The sequence below is a fragment of the Nerophis lumbriciformis genome, linkage group LG24 (assembly GCF_033978685.3).
Source record: "Nerophis lumbriciformis linkage group LG24, RoL_Nlum_v2.1, whole genome shotgun sequence".
Classification (NCBI taxonomy): domain Eukaryota; kingdom Metazoa; phylum Chordata; class Actinopteri; order Syngnathiformes; family Syngnathidae; genus Nerophis; species Nerophis lumbriciformis.
This window is the reverse complement of record NC_084571.2, coordinates 19,356,725-19,374,815: the sequence shown is the minus strand read 5'-3', so window position 1 is coordinate 19,374,815 and position 18,091 is coordinate 19,356,725. Positions and strand designations below refer to the sequence as shown.

The 18,091-nt window shown below is 41.5% G+C and overlaps 1 protein-coding gene across 3 annotated transcripts in view; it reads left to right on the top strand.

Annotated features, from left to right (window-relative positions):
• bmp1a (bone morphogenetic protein 1a) overlaps positions 1-16,738 on the top strand; it is a 148,906-nt gene extending 132,168 nt beyond the window's left edge. For 2 of the 3 annotated variants that reach the window (XM_061981771.1, XM_061981772.1), the window contains 3 exons: positions 3,148-3,361; positions 12,438-12,688; positions 15,594-16,738. In XM_061981771.1, coding sequence (XP_061837755.1) covers positions 3,148-3,361; positions 12,438-12,688; positions 15,594-15,728 — 600 coding nt within the window. In that variant the 3' untranslated portion in view covers positions 15,729-16,738. The remainder of the gene's footprint in view (positions 1-3,147; positions 3,362-12,437; positions 12,689-15,593) is intronic. The other variant, XR_009817510.1, reaches the window with a different exon arrangement.
• The last annotated feature ends 1,353 nt before the right edge of the window (positions 16,739-18,091 follow it).

The following is an 18,091-nucleotide window of genomic DNA, read 5'->3' as shown; positions in this document are numbered from 1 at the left end:
AAATCCATAAATTAGTCGCACCGTTTTATAGGCGGCAGCGCGCAAAGCGTAGGAAAACAGTAGCGGCTTACAGTCCGGAATTTATGGTAATTGGTTCTTGAACAAGGTTTGTGAATGTAAAAGTTTGTATTGTGAAGCACATTTCTCCATAATAAATAATGTAAGCATGAATGATTGGTTTCAGGAATCTAGCCCAGTAGTACCTTAATTAGTTCTGTGACAGAGAGGCTGCTCTTATCTCAAGACACTCTTAAGTTGAGGTACACGTGTACTTGATTTATTGCTGTGTTTACGTTTTTTTCTCAGTCCTATAACTTGGTATGTGACGCATTTTTATGTTAGCATACTAACATTAAAGTGCTAGCTTTTCGAGCTAATTTTGCAACCGTTTAACCTAGCGTCAAAGAACTCGGCGTGTGACGGCTGTTAACCGTTGGTGTGCTAAAGTTAGCATGCTAGCAAGCTAACTTAAGCATGCTAACCACACTAATTTTACACTCTTTTCTCTGTTTCCGCAGCCATACACCTTACGCCTGTGTGTAACCCGAAATGTGAGACATGCTAACTGTTAGTGTATTACATTCTTCCCTTAAATGATCATGTTTACAGTGATTGTTTTTATGTATTTTTTATGTATGTCGCTTTGGATAAAACCGTCTGCCAAATGCTTAAACATAAACATATATAAACACCTGAAAGTCTTTATATCAGCTAAAACCACCAATCTGTGTCACTGGATTCAGAATAAAACCAAATTCTGTTTTACCTAACAATGTTAGTATTTGAATATTGTTACTTGAAGACTTATTCCTGGTTACAATTATACTGTTAAGAAAGTATTGTCTTATACTTTGCCTAAAATGAGAATGCATCATAATCAGTGGCGGCTGGTGAATTTTGTTTTAGGTGGGGCTTAAAGTTTGTAAACCAAACCCCTGTAGGGGGGTCATCCTCCCCCAGAAGATTTCTTTGTGATTTTCACATACACATAAAGCATTCTAATGAAGACAAAATAGAACATTTCATAGTTTTGCAGAAAACTATATACAATATGCACACTGAAGGCATGATGCCACCATAGGTTTGCAGAGATGCGGCTACGATTTCAGTACTATTGAAGATCTTTGCTCCTTCTCAACTCTGGTAATATTCTCTTCAAAAAATACAACCAATAGTACGTTAATGTTAAATCTTACTTGTGAAAAGTAATCCCCCGATTCCTATTTTCAACAGTCCGCTCATTTGAGCAGGAAAACGCTGAACACCATCTTTGTTTTCTACCTGTCAACTGTCAGTTTAGGCTGCTCGCCGGCTCCTCGTCACCACTTCAAGATGGCGGCCCAATTTCTCGCGTCACAGCAGCCAATGCTGCGTCTACTTATAAGATGTCTACGGTTAGCATGCTGTCGTTAGCACACATGCTAAATGTTAGCATTTGAATGTAAGCATGCTAAGGTTTTAGGCGAGCTCTGTAGCTCTTTTTGTACAGTTACACCTAAAACTCACAGCTTCTGACACTCGGCACCATCTCCAACCAGAGGTCCAGGGCACAGATAGAAGGCCCATCAAAATGTTGCAGTTTCTAATTGCGACGATCCTTGATTGACTTTGCAGCATCTGCACCAACTGAAGACCTTCTTCATTTATTGTTACTGACATTCTGAACATTTCACCATGATTTTGTCTCCTTTTCCCTTCACCGTTGCAACAACCAGAGGGTTGGACTAAGAAGTTACAGTAATGATTGAAATACTCTAAATATTACATGAATGTGCCGTTACTACGTGTTACTACATGGTTACTACATTATTACTGCATGGTTACTACATGGTTACTACATTATTACTATGTGGTTACTGCATTATTACGACATGGTTACTACATTATTACAATGTGGTTACTGCATTTTTACTACATGGTTACTACATTATTACTATGTGGTTACTACATTATTACTATATGTTACTACATTATTACAATGTGGTTACTACATTATTACAACATGGTTACTACATTATTACTAAGTGGTTACTACAATATTACGACATGGTTACTACATTATTACCATGTGGTTACTACAATAATTACTACATGGTTACTACATTATTACTACATGTTACTACATTATTACTCTGTGGTTACTACATTATTACTACATGGTTACTACATTATTACTATGTGGTTACTACATTATTACGACATGGTTACTACATTATTACTACATGGTTACTACATGGATACTACATGGTTACTACATTACTACTGCATGGTTACTACAATTTTACGACATGGTTGCTATGTGGTTACTACATTGTTACTACATTATTACTACATGGTTCCTACATTATTACTGCATGGTTACTAGATGGTTACTATGTTAAAACTACATGATTACTATGTGGTTACTACATTGTTACTTCATTATTACTACATGATTCCTACATTATTACTGCATGGTTACTAGATGGTTACTATGTTAAAACTACATGGTTACTATGTTAAAACTGCATGGTTACTACATTATTACGACATGGTTACTACATTATTACTATGTGGTTACTACAATAATTAGTACATGGTTACTACATTATTACTACATGTTACTACATTATTACTACATGGTTACTACATGGATACTACATTATCACTGCATGGTTACTACATTACTACTGCATGGCTACTACAATTTTACTGCATGGTTACTATGTAGTTACTACATTGTTACTACATTATTACTACATGGTTCCTACGTTATTACTGCATGGTTACTAGATGGTTACTATGTTAAAACTACATGGTTACTATGTTAAAACTACATGGTTACTACATTATTACTACATGGTTACTACATTAATACTACATGGATACCACATTATTACTACATGGTTACTACATTATTACTACATGATTACTAGATGTTACTACATGGTTACTACATATTACTACATGGATACTACATTATTACTACATCATTACTACATTATCACTACATGGTTACTACATTATTACTACATGATTGCTAGATGGTTACTACGTGGTTACTACACGGATACTACGCGGTTACTACATGGCTACTACATGTCACTACATGTCACTACATGGTTACTATGTGGTTACTATGTGGTTAATGAGCTGTCCCCTCGTCAGGCCTTCAATGAGATCGACATGGAGGCCCACCTGGAGTGTGCCTACGACCACATCGAGATCTACGACGGCAAAGACGGCAAGGCTCAGACTCTCGGCCGCTTCTGTGGCACCAAGAAGCCGCCGCCCATCACGTCCAGCGGGAACAAGCTCTTCATCCGCTTCTTCTCCGACAACTCCGTGCAGAAGAAAGGCTTTGAGGCGGCCCACTCTGCAGGTACGTCCACTACACCCACTCTGCAGGTACGTCCACTACACCCACTCTGCAGGTACGTCCACTACACCCACTCCACTATGTCCAAAATGCCTCCTGAAGGGTGAAGCTTCTTTTGCTTTTTTTTGTGGCTTTTTTGGGGGGGATCGCACCACACTTAAAAGGTGCAAAGAGCAAACAGTGTGACGATAATCAGGTCTATTGATATCAGATATAGACAACAAGTATGGGATGATCCATCCATCCATCCATTTTCTACCGCTTATTCCCTTCGGGGTCGCGGGGGGCGCTGGAGCCTATCTCAGCTACAATCGGGCGGAAGGCGGGGTACACCCTGGACAAGTCGCCACCTCATCGCAGGGCCAACACAGATAGACAGACAACGTTCACACTCACATTCACACACTAAGGCCAATTTAGTGTTGCCAATCAACCTATCCCCAGGTGCATGTCTTTGGAGGTGGGAGGAAACCGGAGTACCCGGAGGGAACCCACGCAGTCACGGGGAGAACATGCAAACTCAGTATGGGATGATATCATCTAAAATGTCCGATACAAGCAGTTGACTTGAGTAAAGGTGGGCGGCCATTTTACATCTCAAGGATTCAGTCAAGTCGTTGACAAAAGGGAAACATGCAAGGATCTAACGGCTACACAACAGCTAAGCATCCATCCATCCATCCCATCCATTTTCTACCGCTTATTCCCTTCGGGGTCGCGGGGGGCGCTGGAGCCTATCTCAGCTACAATCGGGCGGAAGGCGGTGTACACCCTGGACAAGTCGCCACCTCATCGCAGGGCCAACACAGATAGACAGACAACATTCACACTCACATTCACACACTAGGGCCCATTTAGTGTTACCAATCAACCTATCCCCAGGTGCATGTCTTTGGAGGTGGGAGGAAACCGGAGTACCCGGAGGGAACCCACGCAGTCACGGGGAGAACATGCAAACTCAGTATGGGATGATATCATCTAAAATGTCCGATACAAGCAGTTGACTTGAGTAAAGGTGGGCGGCCATTTTACATCTCAAGGATTCAGTCAAGTCATTGACAAAAGGGAAACATGCAAGGATCTAACGGCTACACAACAGCTAAGCATCCATCCATCCATCCCATCCATTTTCTACCGCTTATTCCCTTCGGGGTCGCGGGGGGCGCTGGAGCCTATCTCAGCTACAATCGGGCGGAAGGCGGTGTACACCCTGGACAAGTCGCCACCTCATCGCAGGGCCAACACAGATAGACAGACAACATTCACACTCACATTCACACACTAGGGCCCATTTAGTGTTACCAATCAACCTATCCCCAGGTGCATGTCTTTGGAGGTGGGAGGAAGCCGGAGTACCCGGAGGGAACCCACGCAGTCACGGGGAGAACATGCAAACTCCACACAGAAAGATCCCGAGCGCATGATCGAACCCAGGACCTTCGTATTGTGAGGCAGATGCACTAACCCCTCTTCCACCGTGCTGCCCATAGCACAGCTAAGCATAGGTAATAATAATAATAGAACAACATGGCACAGGGGTTAGTGCATGTACCTCACAATACGAAGGTCCTGAGTAGTCCTGGGTTCGATCCTGCGCTCGGGATCTTTCTGTGTCTTGTCCAGGGTGTACCCCGCCTTCCGCCCGAATGCAGCTGCGATAGGTTCCAGCACCCCCTGCGACCCCAAAAAGGACAAGCGGTAGAAAATGGATGGATGGATGGAACATTGCCGTGTGAAACAATAATGTATACAACTTACACGTACAACGTCTCCAAGGCATATTACAGAGTATTCAGTAACAAGTGTGTCCGCAGCGGTCACTTCACTGCATCATGAGCTTAATTTGATCAATTATTGTCGGCAAAAACAAATGACCACTCCACTTCCACTTAAAGACAGCGTAAGTCCATACACAGACGGGTTAGTGTTTTTCAATACGAACTAATGACTAATGACTCATTTCCCTTTATGAGGAGATCCAACCTAATAAAAGTATGATTCATGTATCCCATCAATAGCGGAAGTAAAAAAGATGTATCTAATCACAACCACAGAAGCAGAATAAGAACTTACAAAGTCAAGTAAAAATAAATATTAAATATCTGTATTGTATTTTAGAGACGTACAGAAAATATTTTGCCCAAACGGATGCTCATTTAAATATTCCTATTACGCACTAAGCTAGTAGGTCGCCTTAAAGGAAAACTGACAAGAATCTTTGCCTCTTCTGTGCCTTCTAAAGAGTGAAAAACTGCTAGCACGAGGTGGCTAACAATCCAGATTCTACTATTGTGTCTATAAAGAAAGCTCTCTAAAAAAATCTCCAACAAGGTTTTGTATACACATTGTGACCATGTAGGAACCATGTAGTAACACATAGTAACATGTAGTAACCATGTATTAACATGTAGTAACATGTAGTAACCATAAAGTAACATGTAGTGACCATTTAGTAATAATGTAGTAACATGAAATAATAATGTAGTATCATGTAGTAATAATGTAGTAACCATGTAGTAACATGTAGTAATAATGTAGTAACCATGTAGTAACATGTAGTAACTATATAGTAACATGTAGTGACTATGTAGTAATAATGTAGTAGCATGTAATAATAATGTAGTAACCATGTAGTGACCATGTAGTAATAATGTAGTAACCATGTAGTAACATGTAGTAACTATATAGTAACATGTAGTGACTATGTAGTAATAATGTAGTAGCATGTAATAATAATGTAGTAACCATGTAGTGACCATGTAGTAATAACGTAGTAACATGTTGTAATATTGTAAGAACCATCTAGTAACATGTACAAACCCCGTTTCCATATGAGTTTGGAAATTGTGTTAGATGTAGATATAAATACAATGATTTGCAAATCCTTTTCAACCCATATTCAATTGAATGCACTACAAAGACAAGATATTTGATGTTCAAACTCATAAACTTTTTTTTTTTTTTGCAAATAATAATTAACTTAGAATTTCATGGCTGCAACACGTGCCAAAGTAGTTGGGAAAGGGCATGTTCACCACTGTGTTACATGGCCTTTTCTTTTAACAACACTCAGTAAACGTTTGGGAACTGAGGAGACACATTTTTTAAGCTTCTCAGGTGGAATTCTTTCCCATTCTTGCTTGATGTACAGCTTAAGTTGTTCAACAGTCCGGGGGTCTCCGTTGTGGTATTTTAGGCTTCATAATGCGCCACACATTTTCAACGGGAGACAGGTCTGGACTACAGGCAGGCCAGTCTAGTACCCGCACTCTTTTACTATGAAGCCACGTTTGATGTAACACGTGGCTTGGCGTTGTCTTGCTGAAATAAGCAGGGGCGTCCATGGTAACGTTGCTTGGATGGCAACATATGTTGCTCCAAAACCTGTATGTACCTTTCAGCATTAATGGCGCCTTCACAGATGTGTGAGTTACCCATGTCTTGGGCACTAAAACACTCCCATACCATCACAGATGCTGGCTTTTCAACTTTGCGCCTATAACAATCCGGATGGTTCTTTTCCTCTTTGGTCCGGAGGACACAACGTTCACAGTTTCCAAAAACAATTTGAAATGTGGACTCGTCAGACCACAGAACACTTTTCCACTTTGTATCAGTCCATCTTAGATGAGCTCAGGCCCAGCGAAGCCGACGGCGTTTCTGGGTGTTGTTGATAAACGGTTTTCGCCTTGCATAGGAGAGTTTTAACTTGCACTTACAGATGTAGCGACCAACTGTAGTTACTGACAGTGGGTTTCTGAAGTGTTCCTGAGCCCATGTGGTGATATCCTTTACACACCGATGTCGCTTGTTGATGCAGTACAGCCTGAGGGATCGAACGTCACAGGCTTAGCTGCTTACGTGCAGTGATTTCTCCAGATCCTCTGAACCCTTTGATGATATTACGGACCGTAGATGGTGAAATCCCTAAATTCCTTGCAATAGCTGGTTGAGAAAGGTTTTTCTTAAACTGTTCAACAATTTGCTTCCGCATTTGTTGACAAAGTGGTGACCCTCGCCCCATCCTTGTTTGTGAATGACTGAGCATTTCATGGAATCTACTTTTATACCCAATCATGGCACCCACCTGTTCCCAATTATCCTGTTCACCTGTGGGATGTTCCAAATAAGTATTTGATGAGCATTCCTCAAATTTATCGGTATTTATTGCCACCTTTCCCAACTTCTTTGTCACGTGTTGCTGGCATCAAATTCTAAAGTTAATGATTATTTGCAAAAAAATAAAATGTTTATCAGTTTGAACATCAAATATGTTGTCTTTGTAGCATATTCAACTGAATATGGGTTGAAAATGATTTGCAAATCATTGTATTCTGTTTATATTTACATCTAACACAATTTCCCAACTCATATGGAAACAGGGTTTGTAGTAATAATGCAACCATGTAGTAATAATGCAGTAACCATGTAGTAATAATGTAGTAACAATGTGTTAGTAATGTAATAACCATGTAGTAATAATGTAGTAGTGAAGTGAAGTGAATTATATTTATATAGCGCTTTTCTCTAGTGACTCAAAGCGCTTTACATAGTGAAACCCATTATCTAAGTTACATTTTTAAACCAGTGTGGGTGGCACTGGGAGCAGGTAGGTAAAGTGTCTTGCCCAAGGACACAACGCAGTGACTAAGATGGCAGAAGCGGGGATCGAACCTGGAACCCTCAACTTGCTGGCACGGCCACTCTACCAACCGAGCTATACCGCCCCATAGTAACCATGTAGTAATGTAGTAACCATGTAGTGACCATGTAGTAATAATGTCATAACCATGTAGTAATAACGTATTAACACGCAGTAACATGTAGTAATAATGTAGTAACCATGTGGTAGTAATGTAGTAACCATGTAGTAACAATGTAGTAACACATAGTAACACGTAGTAGCGTGTAGTAACGTGTAGTAATAATGTAGTAACCATGTAGTGATAATGTAGTAACATGTAGTAATAATGTAGTAACCATGTAGTAACATGTAGTAATAATGTAGTGAAATGTAGTAACCGCGTAGTAACATGTAGTACTAATGTAGTAACATGTAGTATTAGTGTAGTAACATGTAGTAACCACATATTAACATTTAGTAACCATGTAGTAACCATGTAGTAACCATGTAGTAACCATGTAGTAAACATGTAGTTTTAACGTAGTAACCATACAGTAACCATGTAGTAATAATGTAGTAACCATGTCATAACATGTAGTAATAATGTAGTAACCATGCAGTAACATGTAGTAATAATGTAGTAACAATGTAGTAACCATGTAGTAACCATGTAGTTACAGGTAGCAACCATGTAGTATCCATGTAGTAATATGGTAGTAACCACGCAGTAACGTAGTAGTAATGTAGTAACCATGTAGTAACCACGTAGTAATAATGTAGTAACATATAGTAACCATGTAGTAATAATGTAGTAACATGTTGTAACCATGTAGTAATAATGTGGTAACCAAGCCGTAACATGTAGTAATAATGTAGTAACTATATAGTACCACGTACTAGCGTGTAGTAAGAATGAAGTAACCGTGTAGTAACAATGTAGTAGCCATCAAGTAACCACATAGTGACCATGGGGCGGCATGGCGTAGTGGGTAGAGCAACCGTGTCAGAAACCTGAGGGTTGCAGGTTCGCTCCCCGCCTCTTACCATCCAAAAATCGCTGCCGTTGTGTCCTTGGGCGGGACACTTCACCCTTTGCCCCCGGTGCCACTCACACCGGTGAATTGAATGATGAATGATAGGTGGTGGTCGGAGGGGCCGTAGGCGCAAATTGCAGCCACGCTTCCGTCAGTCTACCCCAGGGCAGCTGTGGCTATGAAAGTAGCTTACCACCACCAGGTGTGAATGAATGATGGCTTCTACATGTAAAGCGACTTTGGGTACTTAGAAAAGCGCTATATAAATCCCAGTTATTATTATTATTATTATTATTATGTAGTAATAATGTAGTAACCATGTAGTAACCATGTTGTAACATGTAGTGACATGTAGTGACCATGTAGTAATGTAGTAATAATATAGTAAAATGTAGTAACATGTAGTAACTGTGTAATAATAATATAGTAACACGTAGTAATAATGTAGTAATAATGTAGCAACCATGTAGTAACCGTGTAGTAATAATGTAGTAACATGTAGTAATAAATGTAGTAACATGTAGTAATAATGTAGTAACTATGTCGTAACATGTAGTAATAATGTAGTAACATGTAGTAATAATGTAGTGACATGTAATAACCATGTAGTAACCACACAGTAACATATAGTAATAATGTAGTAACCATGTAGTAATAATGTAGTAACCATGTAGTAATAATAAAGTAACCATTTCATCCATCCATCCATCCATCTTCTTCCGCTTATCCGAGGTCGGGTCGCGGGGGCAGCAGCCTAAGCAGGGAAGCCCAGACTTCCCTCTCCCCAGCCACTTCGTCCAGCTCCTCCCGGTGGATCCCGAGGCGTTCCCAGGCCAGCCGGGAGACATAGTCTTCCCAACGTGTCCTGGGTCTTCCCCGTGGCCTCCTACCGGTCGGACGTGCCCGAAACACCTCCCGAGGGAGGCGTTCGGGTGGCATCCTGACCAGATGCCCGAACCACCTCATCTGGCTCCTCTCGATATGGAGGAGCAGCGGCTTTACTTTGAGCCTCCCCCGGATGGCAGAGCTTCTCACCCTATCTCTAAGGGAGAGCCCCGCCACCCGGCGGAGGAAACTCATTTCGGCCGCTTGTACCCGTGATCTTGTCCTTTCGGTCATGACCCAAAGCTCATGACCATAGGTGAGGATGGGAACGTAGATCGACCGGTAAATCGAGAGCTTTGCCTTCTGGCTCAGCTCCTTCTTCACCACAACGGATCGATACAGCGTCCGCATTACTGAAGATGCCGCACCGATCCGCCTGTCGATCTCACGATCCACTCTTCCCTCACTCGTGAACAAGACTCCGAGGTACTTGAACTCCTCCACTTGGGGCAAGATCTCCTCCCCAACCCGGAGATGGCACTCCACCCTTTTCCGGTGTAGTGTAGTGACATGTAGTGACCATGTAGTAATGTAGTAATAATATAGTAAAATGTAGTAACATGTAGTAACTGTGTAATAATAATATAGTAACACGTAGTAATAATGTAGTAATAATGTAGCAACCATGTAGTCAGACCATTTAGTAACCATGTATTAATAATGTAGTAACTATGTAGTAATAATGTAGTAACCATGTAGTGACCATGTAGTAATCATATAGTAACGTATAGTAATCATGTAGTAACCATGTAGTGACATGTAGTAATCATGTAGTAACCACACAGTAACATGTAGTAATGTAGTAACCACATAGTAACCATGTATGAATAATGTAGTATCCATGAAGTAATAATGCAGTAACCACATAGTAACATGTAGTAAAATTGTAATAACCATGCAGTGATAATGTAGTAACCATGTAGTAAGAATGTAGTAACCACATAGTAACATGTAGTAAAATTGTAGTAACCATGCAGTAATAATGTAGTAATAATGTAGTAACCACATAGTAATAATGTAGTAACAATGCCGTAATAATGTGGTAACCATGCAGTAATATTGTAGTAACCATGTAGTAACACGTAGTAACTGCACATTCATGTAATATTTAAAATATTTAAATCATTACTGTAACTTCTTACCTGGTCACATGTATTTTACAGACACCTAAAGTGAGAACTAGTACTTAATGATTGAGTCAGACCAGGTTTCCAGAGTATTGTGACTATTCAAAGTTCTCTGCTTGGTGCCACAACCTTCATGCCATGAACTTTTAACCCAGCTTGAACTTTGACTAACTCACAGACGACACAGCAACTAGCACGGTACAAAAAGTAGTTCCTCTGTGTTAGTGCCTACTTATGTAGGTACTAACACAGATGTTAATGGAGCGTGGTTTATTCATGTTTTATAGGCGGAATACATGATTTCCCTACATCGTTAGCCGCCTCATGCTAACCGTTTCCCCCTCTTTAGAATGCAGAGAAAAGGGAGCGACGTGTGTGTTCTTGTCTCATGTAAGGATTGCAGTTTTGCTTTCAATGCCAAATGGCTGCCCGTCATTACGTGTCCTCACACACTGAAGTATTCACAGATGGTATTTCTTCATCATCATTTTGATAAATAAAGTTTACAGCTTTCAGTTTCAGTATCTCCTGAAGTTTGAGAAAGTGTCAAGAAGTTGTAAACTATTGCTTCATGCTCCAGTCCAAACTGCAAACATGTCCTTATTTCTTTAATTTACTGTTTCTTAACCATACTGCTGCATGTGTAATACACTTTTACACCACTTGTGGCAGTAATGACAATAACAAACAAGTACTCAGGTGTAATACACTTTTACACCACTTGTGGCAGTAATGACAATAACAAACAAGTACTCAGGTGTAATACACTTTTACACCACTTGTGGCAGTAATGACAACATCTAACAAGTACTCAGGTGTAATACACTTTTACACCACTTGTGGCAGTAATGACAATAACAAACAGAAGAAGTATGGAGTTAAAGTCTAAGATACGTTTTTCAAGCGCAAAAATTATGACTAAAGTGGTGAAACAGTATTTAAATTTTATTTTAGTTAATAAACATATTCATTAATATTTTTAGCACAACATAATAGGTACATTTATTATTAGCAGTTATTTGAGTGCTTCTTTTCCTAATCAGCCTGACCTCAGCCTCAGGTTTATGTGTTCAAAAAATAATCATCTTTGTGATGAACTCATGTTTTCATATCATTTGACAAGTTGTAAGTAAGTTAGATATAATTATGGATTTTGAATGTTAATATTTGAGGGGTCCCGGGCCCCTCTGTAGTGAAAAAGTTAGACTGTGGGGTCAAAAAGGTTACAAAGCCCTGATTTAATTGGTTGAATTTGGTCTTTTAAAATCAGTTCTTCTTTTATTGAGCTGCAACCACTGGAAACTGCTAAAGGGTTCCAAAGACTCGACTCGTACACGAAGGTTCCATGTCTCCCAGGCAACGACCCTTTGACCCCAACTTCCTATTGTAACACACCTTTCTGTCCACAGAGTGCGGAGGTCGCCTGAAGGCCGAGGTAAAGACCAAAGACCTCTTCTCCCACGCCCAGTTCGGGGACAACAACTACCCAGGGGCCTCGGACTGCCAGTGGGTGATCTCGGCGGAGAAGGGCTACGGCGTGGAGCTCATCTTCCAGACCTTTGAGATCGAGGAGGAAGCGGACTGCGGCTACGACTACATGGAGCTCTTTGACGGCTCCGACACCAAGTCTCCACGCCTGGGACGCTACTGCGGATCAGGGGTGAGACCACCGCCTAAAACCTCATCCTCACTTCCAGTCGGCGCTTCTTACGCAATCGTGCTCCTCCGGGTGTGGGAGTCGCCGTCATAAACATACCAGAGTCCTAGTCTGGAACACTGCCTTTCCACTCATGTCATTTCCACTCAGTCATCCACCTTCATAGCACCCGTGGGAGACGCTCCTCAAAGTAGGAACACCTTCATAGCACCCGTGGGAGACGCTCCTCAATCAAGTTCCTTTTATAGGACGGCTCAGAATAAAGTGACATCATTTAGTGCAAAATAGGTGAGAGCTCATTATAGTACATATTACTCTGGTCCTACATTAACACTTCTCTACTACCCTCAAGTTATACATACTAGGGTTGTACCAGTACTAGTATATATACTAATGAATCATATTCCATACTATACCACCTGTAAAAAGTACCGCTGTGTGTGTATATATATATGTATATATATATATACTGTAGATATGTGTGCATATTTATGTATGTATGTAAAAACCCGCCCAGATGTTTCACCTCCTCTCTGTAGTTCATGTCATTGTTGTCACGGATGAGGCCCACTACTGTCGTGTCGTCTGCATACTTCACAATGTGGTTAGTAGTGGACCTGGCGCAGCAGTCATGGGTCATCAACGTGAACAGCAGCGGACTCACGACGCAGCCCTGGGGGGAGCCGGTGCTCAGGGAGATGGCACTGGAGGTGTTGTTGCCCACTCTCACAGATTGGGGTCTGTCTGTGAGGAAGTCAAGCAGCCAGTTGCAAAGGGGGTTACTGAATCCAAGGGGGGCCAGTTTGCTCACCAAGTGCTGCTGGATGATGGTGTTGAATGCTGAGCTGAAGTCCAGGAACAACATCCGCACGTGTGTGTCCTTTCCTTCCAGATGTTCTAAGCTCAGGTGGAATGCAGAGGAGATGGCGTCCTCTGTGGAGCGGTTAGGGCGATAAGCAAACTGGTATGGGTCGAATGTGGGGGGAAGTCTGGAGACAATATATTCCTTTACCAGCCTCTCGAAGCACTTCATTATGATGGGGGTGAGTGCAACGGGGCGGTAATCATTGAGGGAGGAGATTGTGGGTTTTTAGGCACTGGAATGATTGTGGCCGTCTTAAAAATTGATGGTACCACAGCCTGGGTCAGCGAGATGTTGAAGATGTCTGTGAGAACCCCAGCCAGCTGGTCTGCACATCCCTTAAGCACCTTGCCCGGAATGTCATCAGGTCCCGGTCCTTTCCGGGGGTTCACTCTCCTCAGGGTTTTCTGGACATCCGCTATATCCAGGTTGAGCGGCTGCTCATCAGGGCGAGGGATGGATTTTCTCGCCGGAGTGATGTTAAGTGCCTCAAACCTTGCAAAGTAGTTGTTAAGGTCATCTAGGAAGCTGATACTGTTGTCACAGGGACAGGGGGCAGCTTTATAGTCTGTGATGACCTGTATGCCCTGCCACATTCGTCTAGGTTTGTGGGGTTCTTGAATAATCCTGCACTTTCTGACTGTGAGCACGCTTTGCAACCTTAATGGTACGGTTCAGGTTAGCTATGGCTGATTTTAATGCCACCATGTCGCCAGACTTGAAAGCCTTGTTCCGAGCCTTCAGCATTGCACGTACCTCACTGTTCATCCAGGGTTTCTCGTTGGCCCGTGTGGGGATGTTCTTGATCACACTGACATCCTCCATGCACTTTTGAATGTATGCGGACACAGACTCTGCATACTCCTCCACACGTGTGGGGATTTTCGGTGGCGGCTGCTTTGAACATGTCCCAGTCTGTGATTTCGAAGCAGTCTTGTAATGCTGACATTGCTCCCTCTGGCCAGGTCCTCACCTGCTTCACTGTAGCTTGCTTCCTGATCAGCAGGGGCTTGTATGCAGGAATTAGCATCACAGATAGATGGTCTGAGGAGCCGAGGTGGGGGTGTGGTGCAGCTTTATACGCCTGTTTAATATTACTATAAACCAAGTCCAGCTTGCTTCCACCCCTGGTTGCAAAATTCACATATTGATGGAAATGAGGGAAAACTGTTTTCATGTTAGCTTGATTAAAATCCCCTGCCACGATGAAAACTTCCTCTGGATGTGTAGTTTGCAGTTCATTGATGGAGCAGTACAAAGCATTCAAAGCTTCTTTCGTGTTAGCACTGGGGGGAATGTACACTGCTGTGAAGATCATAGCACTGAATTCCCTGCTGGGTAAATAAAATGGCCGCATTTTATAGGTAAGCATGCATTTATAAGTTATTAAACTATCACTCCATGCTTGATGGAAGACCTCAAGTTTAGTCGTGCGCCATTTGCGTTCCAGCTTTCTACATGATAATTTATGAGCTCTAGTTTCTTCTGTAAACCATAGGGTACGCCTTTTAGGGGCCCTTTTTAGCTTTAGCGGTGCTATACTATCAATGGTTTCGCGCAGGGCGTCATCAGAGTTGTTAGTGAGGTTATCAATAGAGCCCACATAATTTGGGAATGGCGCCATTACCGAAGGCAGTAGGCCAAAAGAGTCATCGTTGTGGCAGCAGTAATGTTGCGGCTGCTATAGCAGTTATTATTATTATTAGCTTGTTGACAATGAGTCAGAACTTCAAATTTTATAAGGTAATGATCGGACATTACTTATTACCATATAAATATACATGTACACATACATACATACATACATACATGTATACATACATAATTGTATACATACATACATGTAGACATACATTTACATACATACATGTATACATACATACATGTATACATACATACAAGTATATATGTGTGTGTGTGTGTGTGTGTGTGTGTGTGTGTGTGTGTGTGTGTGTGTGTGTGTGTGTGTGTGTGTGTGTGTGTGCAGCCTAAAGCTGTGAAAGTGGCCCCCAGCTGATAAAAAGTGTTCTTTGCTTTCTCCATCAGCCTCCAGAGGAGATTTACTCTGCGGGCGACTCCATTGTCATCAAGTTCCGCTCGGACGACACAATCAACAAGAAAGGATTCCACGTGCGCTACACCAGCACCAAGTTCCAGGACACCCTGCACTCACGCAAGTGACGAGTGGGGGCCGCAAGGGGCCGTGCGGGGCAAAGGGGCGCCCGGAGGGGCCCCAAGGGGAGGCTCCAGCCTAACGCTCGGAAACCTTCGGCCACCACCGATCAGACACGACAGAACAGAAGCAAGACCACCACCACCAAGCGCACCTCTAGCGCCCCCCGCAGACTGTGAGGAGTAAAGCCATTCTGCTTGTTTTTACCTTTTTATGGTTGGGTTGGGGCGGGGGGTGAAGGTCCACCTTTGGCGGACAGCGGGGAGGGGAGGGGGGGATTATTGACCAACCCCCTCCAGATAATTCTTTAGTTTTTTTGGTTTTTGGTGTTGTTTTTTTCCAAGGTGCCAGCTGAAGCGCGGCACCACCCAGTGGATTCTCAGGACCTGCAGGAAGGATGCTCCACGCCAAACCTTGGCATCCGCCGTCAGCAGGAAGAGGAGGATTGTGGGAAGGCATCCCACGCTGCTCCCTCGTCCCTCCTCGTCGTCCTTGGATGAGAAGGACTCGACAGGACTTGTTCTGTCAGTTTGCATGTGATCCAGAGAAGACGTGACAACACCAGCATTTGTATTGTTAGCATAACTAAGGAAGCAGTTATCTTATTAAAGGACTAATAAATGAAATGTGCTCCAATGGTCTTCTGGTTGCTAATTGCTTGCAGGATGACTATTACTGTACCTCCTCCATGTGTGTGTGTGTGTGTGTGTGCGTGTGCGTGTGTGTGTGTGTATGTGTGTGTGTGTGTGTGTGTGCGTGTGTGTGTGTGTGTGATCTTTCAAAAGGGAACATGTGCTTTGCTCGAACCAGTTAGCACTTTACAGTGAATTGTTCCAAAATCATTAGCTTCTATGGATTTTTGTGAAGTGCAATGCCAGTTCACTTATTTTTAAATGCATTTTGTCTCCTATTCTAAATTCCATTGTTTTATTTTTTAATTTTGCTTCATTTAGTTCCTCAGGCATACTTGAACATTGTGTGTGCCCTGTAACTTGGGGTAATAAAGATATGACTCATGTGTCTGTGTTGTACACTTCTGATGTGATATCATTCCACTCCAGCCAATACAATATATGTATGTATGATTGTATACATGTATGTATATATATACATAAAGATGTATAATTGTATACTTATATATATATATATATATATATGTGTGTGTGTGTAAATGCATAGGTGTATATGCATATGTGTATACAAGTATGTAAACATGTATATATACATATATGTATGTATACATATAAGTACGTATGTACTGTATGTGTACATGTATGTATGTATATATGTGTGTATGAGTATATATATACATACATACATGCATACATAATGTATGTATACATGTATGTATGCATGCATACATGTTTGTATGCATGCATGTATGTATACATGTATGTATGTACTGTATGTATACATATATGTATACATGTTTGTATACATGCATTTATATATGTAAGTAGTATGTACTGTATGTATCCATGTATGTATGCATGTATACAAGTATGTATATATACATACATGTATGTATGTATACATGTATGTATGTATGATTACATGTATGTATGTATACATGTATGTATGTATCCAAGTATGTATGTTTACATGTATGTACAGTATGTATACATACATACATACATGTATGTATACCGATATGTATGTTCATATACATGGATGTATGTTCATATACATGAATGTATACATGTATGTATGTACTGTAATTATACATGTATACATGTTTGTATGCATGTATACATGTTTGTATACCTGTAAGTAGTATGTACTGTATGTATGCATGTGTTATATGCATGTATGTATATATACATGTATGTTTGATAAATAAATGATAAATGGGTTATACTTGTATAGCGCTTTTCTACCTTCAAGGTACTCAAAGCGCTTTGACAGTATTACCACATTCACCCATTCACACACTGATGGCGGGAGCTGCCATGCAAGGCGCTAACCAGCAGCCATCAGGAGCAAGGGGTGAAGTGTCTTGCCCAAGGACACAACGGACGTGACTAGGATGGTAGAAGGTGGGGATTGAACCCCAGTAACCAGCAACACTCCGATTGCTGGCACGGCCACTCTACCAACTTCGCCACGCTGTATGTATGCATGTATACATGTATGCATACATGTGTGTATGTATGTTTACACGCATGTATGTATGTATGTATGTATATATGTATACATGTTTGCATGCATGTATGTATGCATGTATCAGTGACGTGCGGTGAGGTTGATGGCTGGTGAGGCACTGACTTCATCACAGTCAGATTTACAAACATATGAACCCTAAAGAGTATCTTATTCACCATTTGATTGGCAGCAGTTAACGGGTTATGTTTAAAAGCTCATACCAGCATTC